This window comes from Nesoenas mayeri (genome assembly GCF_963082525.1).
Source record: "Nesoenas mayeri genome assembly, chromosome: 8".
Taxonomy (NCBI): domain Eukaryota; kingdom Metazoa; phylum Chordata; class Aves; order Columbiformes; family Columbidae; genus Nesoenas; species Nesoenas mayeri.
The window spans coordinates 19,221,465-19,231,629 of NC_137554.1; the positions used below are offsets into that span (position 1 = coordinate 19,221,465).

General features: G+C 58.9%; 1 protein-coding gene across 1 annotated transcript; it reads right to left on the reverse strand.

Moving 5' to 3' along the window:
• Window positions 1–1,863: 1,863 nt before the first annotated feature.
• Window positions 1,864–9,404, reverse strand: UAP1 (UDP-N-acetylglucosamine pyrophosphorylase 1). The gene is made up of 9 exons (XM_080348375.1): window positions 9,055–9,404; window positions 8,769–8,973; window positions 7,782–7,957; window positions 7,330–7,502; window positions 5,990–6,183; window positions 5,683–5,826; window positions 5,106–5,294; window positions 2,693–2,759; window positions 1,864–2,427 (listed from the first exon to the last, which is right to left on the reverse strand). Exons 1-9 carry the CDS (start codon window positions 9,377–9,379, stop codon window positions 2,335–2,337), a joined length of 1,566 nt encoding a protein of 521 aa, XP_080204501.1. The 5' UTR covers window positions 9,380–9,404; the 3' UTR covers window positions 1,864–2,334.
• Window positions 9,405–10,165: the final 761 nt, after the last annotated feature.

Genomic DNA, 10,165 nt, shown 5'->3' on the forward strand with positions numbered 1-10,165 from the left:
CCGCACCGTGGGGTGCAAGGGCCAAGCAGGACATTCCCAAAATGAGGTGCTTGGGCTCCCGTACAGGCTGCCCCACTCCGGGCCCCTGGTGGGAGGGTGCCGGGCTGTGCATGGGCACACGCAGCAAGGACACTGGCCGGACACCGACCTGCCCCGGCACGTGGCACAGAAGCAGCACTCTGGCTCCCCAAGCTGCACACTGAGTGCGGGGTTTTACATCATTTCCAGGCACTGGCTTGGCACCGCGACCACCAGCTACGCAACGCGCCAGGGAGAAAATAATAATAATTAATTTTTGTGCAATAGCTAAAAACACAATTTAAAAAACAAAAACAATGCTCTTGCAGACTAGTGTTTTAGTTGTATTTTATACCAGAACCCACACGACTGTGGCAGGGAAGCAGCACCCCTGGAGCAGGCCAGCAGCCCCCAAAAAGCGTTCCTGCACACAGAGCTCCCTGCACTGGTAAAGGCACCTGCCCCAGGGCTGCAGCCTTACTCCCAGGCCCCCAAACCCCAAACCCTCACCAGACTCCCAGCCCCAGACAAACCAACCGAGGGCAGGCAGAGCAGGTGGATGTGCTGCCCACCACAGGGCTCTGCACCCTGCTGTCCCAGCTCAGCGGGCCGGGGAAGCCCTTGCCCGTGCCCAGGCTGCCCTACGTGCACGCCGGCACAAACACCGGCCGGCTCTGCTCCAACCTTCCTGCTACCTGGAACTAGTGCTCGAACAACTTGGCAGCAGCCAGCACTGCATCGCTCTATCCCAGGACCTCATGCAAAGGTGTTGGTGTGCAAACAAAGCCAAAACCCAAAGCAAACACACCTCCCCTGCACCCTCCCAAGTGCCCAGGGAGCCAGCTGGAGCAGTGATCCCCCCAGGCTCACCATGCAGCCCCTCATCCCTGCTCAGCGCTGGTCCTGGGGCCATGTGCATCCCCCCAAGGTGGGACATGTGTGCTCCGGCTGCTGCCCATGCCAAGGAGTAGCAGCTTTGGGGGTCCCTGATCACTCTGCAGGGAGCAGAGATGTCCTTTCCGCAGGGTGGTAGCTCCCAGGAGCCGCAGAGCTGGTGGGCAGGGGCAGGCGGTGGCGCAGACCACCCACATACTCGCACCGGCTCCTCGCGTCTGCTCTGGCCCCAGTCCAATCCATCTCCCCTGGGACTCATGGCCGCCAGCCTGCCTGGGCCACACACAGCCCAGCTGGCCCGCGGCGAGCCAGCAGCAGCCACCACACCAGCCAGGACCCCCGTGTGGCTCTGGCTTCCCAGCACGCTGCTGGTGGAGCCGAGCGCTCGGCTGAGCCCAGAGTGCCCAACAGCCACTGTGGCACTTGGGGACTTCATGACTTCCCCCAGGGGGAGCAGTTTGGGCCCCATTCCCAGCCTTGCAAGGGAAAATCCCTCCCCAGGCGGCTGTGGGGAAGTGGGAGGCTGCGTCCCCCTACCTCAGGGGCTGTGGTGGGACTCAGGAGCAGGAGAGGAGCCAGAGGAGCACTGTCTCCTCTCCCGAACAGGAGGGGAGGTGCAGAGCTGCTCTGCCCGAGGGCATCAGGACAGCACAATTCAGGACAAGGGGCTCAGGCAGGAGCCATACCTGGGTATGCAGGTACACAGTGCTGCTGGAGGGCACCGTGCCAGCTGGTTTCACCCCGAGTGCTCCGGCAGCACAGCACACCTGCCTGTTCCTATCTGCTCAAGCCTTACCAAGGTTCGCAGAAATCCATGAGGAAAGTGCAGCCCTCTGTTTCTTCCAGAAACACCAAAAATGAGCGTCACGGGCCAGAGGACCTGCCTGCAGCCCCCCAGGCAGCCACCCCTGCCTCTACAGAATGCCACCATCACTAAACTACCACCAGACGACAGACAGGAGAGGCTCAGTTTAATTGGGAGCTTCCAGTTGTGCAACATATAAAGGATGACCAAAAGGGAGGACAGGGGCAATGACAAGGACCCTATTAAAAAAAATAGTAATGTAGATTTGAGAAAAATAAAAATTCAAGATTAACCCCAGCCTCGTACCATAAAAATCCTCTGCATATACAATGACTATTACTATATACATGTTTAAAAGTAAATGCCCACAGCCTGGAGTGCAAAGAGTAGCGCCATAGCTGTGCTTCATGGCAGGGGAATCCATAAAGTGTTTGGTTTTTAAATTAAAATATAAATAGAAGCGTACAACATGCCAAGAACTGAGTGGGTTACATCCTCCTCTGCACAAGGCCAGAGCAAGCAGGACCAGCCCCTGCCACTCACAGCTATAAACCTTCATGTGTCCGAATTCCCAGCCCATCAGGTGGGACAGTCAGCCCAGCTTGGGCACGTCACCGCTACATCCCATTCTTCACCAGCTCATGGATCCCGTCCTCATCAATAATCAATGGTGCACGAAACTCTCGGTCCTTCACGTACTTTTCCAGACCCTAAGGGAGGACGAAGCAGCTCATTAGTAACACACCACACATCATTTGCTCTGCTGGTCTGTTTAGCTGCTCACAGGTGGCTCTGGTCCCCTCCCATGCTAGTGGCTTGCAGGACACTGCCTCAAAAAGCTCCACAGTGAATTCAAGCTATGCTTCTGTGGCTTACCCCTTCCCTGGCCAGGGCTCCCCATGTGTGCCCCACCAGCCTCCCCACCCACCCGGTTTCTCTGTGAGGGCACTCGAGCTCTGGAGAGCCAGTACTCACTTCTCCACCGTAGGAGATGAGGGGAGAAATTTCACACTGGATTGGCAGGTCATTTGCATCCTTCAAACTGCAGATGAAAAGAAACAAACAAACCAACAAGATAAAAGGAGGGTTATCCACGTCCCGTTGGGGGATGCGGATGGGGTGCAGAGATCAGGGCAGCTGCCAGCCCACACAGATCCCAACAGCACAGAGCTGCCCTGTGTTAGTCAAGCCTTGCGTGCTCTCCACAGAGGTGTGAGCTGAAGTTTAGATACCAGCAGCAACTGAAAGAGAGATTTATCTGCATCTTTAATGAGAATCTTGGTGCCTTGCAGCGCCTGTGCCCTGGACCACAGACCCCTGTGTTTGATGCTGCGTGCAAGCTAGTCACCCCTTCCTCCTCCTGCATCCTTAGGGTGATGAGAGATGCACTCACAGCACCTTCCTGTTTGGCCGGTCACAACAGGTCTCTTTCTTTTTAAACACACTCCTTGCTCAAAGCACAACCTGAGGATACAGGCTAGGTCTGTCTGTTCACTGAGAAATACACCTTGCGGCACCATCTGCTCCTCCTGCCTTTGCCTCTGAGATCAGCTGTCTCAGCTCCTCTGCTCTGCATGCAAGCCTGAGGTGGTGAGGACAACGGCAGTGCCAAACCAGTGCTGTTCCTGAGAACAGGACAGCAGCACCGCCACAGAGGAGTCCTGACCCCACTCCTGCTGCCACCAGCCTCTGCAAGACCCCCTGGGATGCTCTGTGGATCTGATGGCATGTAAGGCTGGCCGGGGAGCACAGCCACATGGAGCTGCTGAGGATCTATGGCAGCATCTTCATGCCTGCTCGCCATGGTGGCCAGAGCAATGCTCCCTTCACCCAGGTGGAAGCTCCTCCCTTCTGCCACACATTCGGCTTGGCCCCCTCCCATCCCAGCTACGAGTAGCTAAAACCACTCTCCCATCCTAAGCCAGCCTTGCACTTGTGTTTGCCTTAGAGTCAGATTTGTTTCAAGATAACAGTAAAAAAATAAAAAAAGAAGAATTGCCATTAACTGGCAATTATGGATAAACACAGGCTAAAGTGCATCCTTTATCCAACAATATAACTAGCGTGATGGCCTTCTTAAACACCTGAAAACAGTTGGAGGCTTGAATTAAAAACCAAAGAGCCGAAGTGTATCCACCAGAAAGCAGAAGACACAACTTTTCCTGATGATGGGGAGAGGTGACAAGCTTGGTCTACCAAGTCATCGACACTCACCAGCTCTGCGTATCAGCCGCACAGATGTGCCCTGTGCCTACAGAAGGACACACTGCTGTTACAGAAATCCCTTTAACACTTCTGTCAACTTTCCCATTTACTTCTGTTAACTTCCAAACACTGAGCCAGGGGCTTTCCCTGCTGTCACAGTCCGGATTTTCAAAACTCAAGAGTTGGAGTCAGAGCACAGCTGGCTGCCTGCACTGAGATTTGCACATGCTACATCAACGCCTGCTTGTCGTTTACTTAACATTTTAAATCCCATTTCAATCTGCTGGGACGCCTGGCCAACACCGGGAGAGGGCGGCTGTCTCCAGCTATGAGACTGGCTGAGATCAGCCCAGGCTGTGCTGTGGCGTGAGGAACAGGGCAGTGTCACCGAAGGGATGTGCCAGCATGTTTCACAACAGCGTCCCACCCAGCTGCCTCTGCAGAAAGGAGCCCTGGGGGGAGCAGATGCTGCTGTTGCCCGTCACCATGAGAAGCAGCACCTGCGGGTCCAGCAGTGAGACATGCCCCGCTCCCAGCATGCGGCCCCGAAACCCGGTCCCGTTAGTCAGTATGGGCGCCCGCTCACCAGCACGCACCCATCGCGGCCACCGCAGCCTGGCACGCTGCTTTGCCCGCAGCCCATTAGTACCTAAGCACAGCCCCGCCACCATGCATGTTGCACGGTATAGTTACTTGTCATTGACATCTGCTGGGGTGGCATCTGACCTTCCATTTGTGACACTACGTGGGAATAAACATGGGTTAGCAAGGGTGGGGAAAAAAAAAACAAGCAAGACAAGTCTGGGGTTTGCTGTTCTATAAACAGGTGTGGCAGGTGGTCTTTCAGTCGAGGGATGCCACAAACCCAGCCTGGCTGCTGCACAAATCTGCTGGTGTGCTTGGGCTCCCTCCCTGCACAGGCAACCTTGGCTGCGCAATGGAGACTCGCATGATTCAGTTCACAGGGGCTGAATCAAGAAAAGCTTCTGCTGACTGAGTGAGAGTCTCTCCTGCAGTCACCACCTGGCCCGCACCTGGCTTTGCCCCACAGCCACCTGGCACATGGGACCCATGGCTGGGGGCTCCAGCAGTGCTGACTCCAGGAGCGCTGAAATGGAGAAGGGCTGGGGACTGCCCAGTGCTTTATCACCAGCCCCAAAAGGATGCAGGAAGAGCAACTCACCGAGGGATGGCAGGGACGCGTGTGCCGTTTTCGTCAACAAAGTGCCCTCCCGCATTGAGGACCCAGCAGTGGTGCAGGGACATCAAAGCATGTCGGGCTGTGGTGGGGTTGTCCTTGCCATTCTGGCTGTCTGCGTTCTTCAAGGGAGAAAATTCATCCTCACGCAGCACCTCATACACCACGAATTTCCTGGGGGTAACAGGGCACAGGAGGGTCAGGTTTGGGAAACATGGCCATTCCCTGCCGCTTCAGCTTCTCCCATGCCAAGGTGGCTGAGCCAGGGCCACAGTCCCCCACAGCCTGCACCCATGGGCTGTAGGATCAGGAGATGCTCCTCTGGCCCAGAAGCAGGGCTCAGCCAAGCAAGGAGCACACAGCACCTGTCCTTCCCACTGCTCACATCCCTGCTCATCTCAGGGCACAACTGTCCAATGCTGCTGAACAGCACAGCAGCCGGCATCCCATCCTGACCCAGGGCACCAGCAGTGGGCACAGCCCCCACCATCCCTCTGAGACTTCCAGAGCTGCTCGAGCAAGAGCCAGCAGCCTGCTCCCTGTAGAGTGAAAAAGGGCGTACTTAGAAAACTGGAAGATGTCGAAAACAAACTTTTCCATCTTGATTCCATTGGGCTTCTCAGGTTGGATCAGCTGCCCTGTAGTGATGTCCACATGTGGAATCTTCTTCTCAGCTACATGGTGCTGCAGCTGTGGTTCATAAGTGCTGCAACGGGCCAAGAAAGAGCCATCACTCATGAGAGAAAGGCACATCTCCAGCCCCCGGCTCAGACACGGCTGTAGCAGGATGGTTGCTCTGCCTGGACCCCCAGCCACCCTGGTGCTCCTTCTCTGTCTGGCATGGCAGCAGCACCCTCGCAGGCCCTTACTTGACGACATCTTTGAGGAAGGCAGTGGTGAAGAAGTGATTGGCGATGTTGCCCGCGTTGAAGAGCAGTCGCCCATCTGGGCCTCGTTTCTGGGCAGTGGCGAGAGAAATCTCACTGTACTCCACCACTTGGTAGACACCATCCACTCGGCATACCACGCCGACCGGCTCCGTGGGGTTCGTCTTCTCCACCACCTGCCCAAGAGAAGCACCATCAGGGAAAGGCCCCCAGAGCTTCACACTTCAGATACCTCTGCTTGTATCTAACAGCCCCCGTGGAGATGTTCTCCCACACAGGAGAGCAGGGTTAAGGCAGGGATAGGAATGCTGGAGCCCTCTCCTCACAGGTGCTTTTGGTGACAGTGACCAGAGGCAAGCAAGATGGCAGGGCTGGGTGGCAGGGTGCCAGGCACACCCAGAGGCAGGATCTGGCACCAAGCCTGAATGCGGCTGAGAGAGGGCACAGGTATTTTTAGCACCCAGCTTGCATGTGAAAGCCAGCTTGCTGTGCACAAGTAGGAAGTTGCTGGCTCAGCACAACCATCCCTCCACACCTGATCTCTCTCTTCTTCCTCACACCCAACAACACTTCCCTCTTGTCATGCCCCACCCCATAAAATCCCTAGCCAGCAAAGCCACCACGATAGCATGCAGGGACATAGGACTTTCTCCTTTCTCCACACTTCAGTGTATTTCCTCCTTCTCTCGCCTGGGTCAGGAGGAGGAACTGCTTTCCCTTTCCTAGCCTGCTCTCCGAAAGCTTCAGAGTCAGCAAGCCCTCTCACCTATTTGCCAGAGCCAAGCCCAATGCAAACACAAACACACAGTCCCTTTTGCTGTTAATCCAGGCTTTAAGCAAAGCTTTGGGCATGCAATGTCCTACCCACGAGACACAGGGCTGGGCTCAGCATCGGCTGCACCCATGGTGTCCTGATCTGGTGCCCAGGACGCCACAGCTGGGGACAGCTGGCAGCCTGCAGCAGGGATCCCAGCTGCCTACGGTCCCTGCAGCCGCCCAGACAACAGCTGCCCCGTGTCTGGGTGGGAACCGGGCAGCTCTGTGAGGCTTCCCAGCAGCTCTCAGCCCTGCACAAGGCAGGAGGGGAGCAGTGCCACGCAGGGGTCAGTGCCACCCCGTACCCCTGGGGATGACAGACCTGAGGGGCAGGTGAGACTCTGGCACCACGTGCTACCCCACTAGCAAGCTCCTATGCTTAAATATCCTTCCTGGCTCCAGCAAGCCAGCAAAGGAAGGGCAAGGAGTCAGGGAAGCCAGGCAAGGAGAGGACAGATGCCACCCTACTCCATGGAAGCAGTGCCTGCCTGCCCCTGAAACTATACCTTGGCCCCGCAGTCCGCTCCCTTCTCCAAGCAGAACCCGATGAACCTGGGGTCAGCCACCTTCACCAGGATGTTGTCCACACAGTAGACGTGGACACTCTGCACACCCCTCCGTTCCATATCATCCACGATGCCGTGAGCCCCCAGGGCCCGGTACAGGCCCCCGTTACCATCTGGGGAGGAGGGAAAAAAAAGTGCTGAGACCACAGGAAAGCCTGGCTGTCCCGTTAGACACCCATGCTCATCTTCCTTCCTCACAGAGCCAGGGTGGAGGGTCCCCATTCCAGCCATACCCCACCCTGGTCCTCCCTGCCAAGACAGACACCTCCCAGCTGCGTCACTTGTGGGCCACGTCAAGCTGCAAGACTACCCTATGCAGGCTTCAGCTCCAAAAGCTTGTCCTCAGCACATCTCACCCCCCCCACCCCTCCTGCCAACTCCTGGTCACCGACCTGGTGCCATGGCAATCTTGCCCTTCTCCTCCAGCAGGATTTTCCCATCAAAGCCCAGGGCAGGCAGCATGCCCTGCTGGAAGAAGATGACATTTTCTTTCTTCAAACCAAAATAGCGATGCTTCAAGAAGAACTCCTTAGTGGACTCCATAGTCCTGCCGCTTGTCATGATGTACCTGCCACAGCGCAGAAGAGACCCAATGAGCAGGGAGGCATGGCAGGGTCTTGCACTCCCCATCCCAAATGTGAGGAACCACTTTGGCCTGTAAGACCCAAAAGAAGTTTCTTCCCCCTCTCTAGATGCTCAGAAGGATCTGACCCGCTGCAGTCCCACCTCTTTGGCAAGCCAGCAAAGGGCTTCATGACTCCTTGCAACACACATCTCCATAACCCCACCACACCCTGTGCAGTGGGTGGGACACACAGCTGAGGCAGCCAACTCCTGCTGTGACACCAACCTCTGGCTTGCAGCACCACCGCAGCCCCTGGCCTCCCAGATCCCACCTTGCACAGCTGCTGTCCCGTGCGGCAGGCTGGCCACGGGTGACATGACATTTGTTCCCAAGGGCTGTAGGGTTGAGTCTGACAACGTGGGATCTGCCAGTGCTGCCCTCCAGGCTTTGACCCATTAACTCCAACGGGCTATGGCCATGGCAATAGTGTCAAAACGGTCTGTGTCAATCCACGGGTCTTTGGGTGGTCAAGTGGGTCTGCTGCAACCCATGGGTCTTTGGCCTGCTGACACCAACTACGCTCCTTGATCCGCCACGGCCAACCAATGGAGCTTTGACTCAGCTAACATCAATGAGGCAACATCAACCTACAGACCCTTAACCCACCAACACCAGTTGGGCTGATGCCAACAGGGTCCTGCCAACGCCAACCCACAGGACCTCGACCCATCAACACCAACGACACCCCATACACTTTTTCCCAAAGCTACCCCGGTGGACTTTATCCCAACACAGCCCAGGGCAGGGTGCTCACCAGGGGATGTGGCAGGAGGTACCGTGCTGCTCCTCTGCCAGCTGCTGCAGCCGTTGCAGACGCTGGGCCTGGAGATGGAAGAGGGTCTTGCGGGAGGGCAGCCCCACGTCGTACATGCCCTTGGGATAGGGGACGCCGAGGCGGGTACCCTGCCCGCCGGCCAGCAGCAACACAGCTACGCGGCTCCTCGCGATCTCCGCCAGCCCTGCGACGGGAGAGAACGCACGTGTGGGACCCGCCGCGCCGGCCCCGGCCCCGCGCCGGCCCCGCCGCCCCTCGCACCTACCGCGGCTCTCCCAGCGTGGCAGCAGCTCGCGGTCGCGGGAGGCGCTGCCCAGCACGTCCCGCGGCACCGGCTCCATCCGCGCGTCCAGTCCCGCCGTCGTCCCGCCGCCGCCGCCGCCGCCGTCCCCGCGGGCGCGACGGAAGAAGCGGTTGATCTCGGCCACGTCCATGTCGCGCAGCTCCGCCGCCAGCGCCCGCCGGGCCGCGCCGCCCAGCTCAGGCCAGAAGCGCAGCACGTGGCCCTGCCCGGCCGCCGCCAACCGCTGCCCCAGAGCCGCGGCCCCGTCGCCGTCCGCGTCCCCCCCTGCCGCCCCAGCCGCCTCCATCCCGCCTGCCGCCGCGGGGCCGCCGCGCCCCCGCCGCCCCTTTATAGCCCCCCGCCGCCGCGGGGCCGCCAATGGCAGGCGGCGGCGGCACGTCCCGCGCCCTCACTGGCTGCGGGGAGCGACGTCACCGCCCCACGCCACGTAGCGCCCGCCGCCCGCCCAATGGGAGGGGCGGCCGCTGCGGCGGCGCGCGCGCCGGTGGCTGCCATGGCAACGGCCGCCACGTCAGCGCGCGGCCCCCGTGCTCCCGCGGCCGGGAAGGGGCCGGCCCGGTGCCCTCCGGGCGGGGAGGGGAGCGGAGCGGAGCGGAGCGGGGCTTCCCGTAACAGCCACGCCCGCCCAGCTGCTCCGCCCCGGCCCCGGGCGGGACGCGGGAGCCGCGGCCGCCGCCCGCCCCCGCAGCAGCCCCCCCACCTCTGTCTCCCCTCCTGCAACAAGAGGGGAGGGGCGCTCGGCCAAAAAAAAAAAAAAAAACGGCAAAATCCACCCAAAAAAGGGCAGCAAGGCCCCTGCGAAGGAGCGCCGCTCTGGCTCCAGCCAGCCGCACTCCAGGAGCGCTGCCGGGCTCAGCCCCAACACATGTATCGCAGAGATCCCTGGTCCCGTTATCAGCGTTTAGCGAAATCAGCAGGGGCTGCAGCCTCAGCCCTGGTGACCCCGCCAGCTCCCCAGCACCGTCACGGGCTGCAGGAAGTTGTGCAACTCACAGCATCTCCTGAGAGCATCCACGTCAGCCCACGGGTGATCTTCCTCCGGCTGAGGTCACTTCAGAAACCGTTACGCCAT

Coding starts and splice junctions, on each gene's coding strand:
- UAP1 (XM_080348375.1), bottom strand. CDS start 9,379: ATGGAGGCGGCTGGGGCGGCAGGGGGGGACGCGGACGGCGACGGGGCC. Junction 5,295..5,682: donor GACATCTTCCAGTTTTCTAA/GTACGCCCTTTT, acceptor TGTTACCCCCAG/GAAATTCGTGGTGTATGAGG. Junction 2,428..2,692: donor TCATCTCCTACGGTGGAGAA/GTGAGTACTGGC, acceptor GTCCTCCCTTAG/GGTCTGGAAAAGTACGTGAA.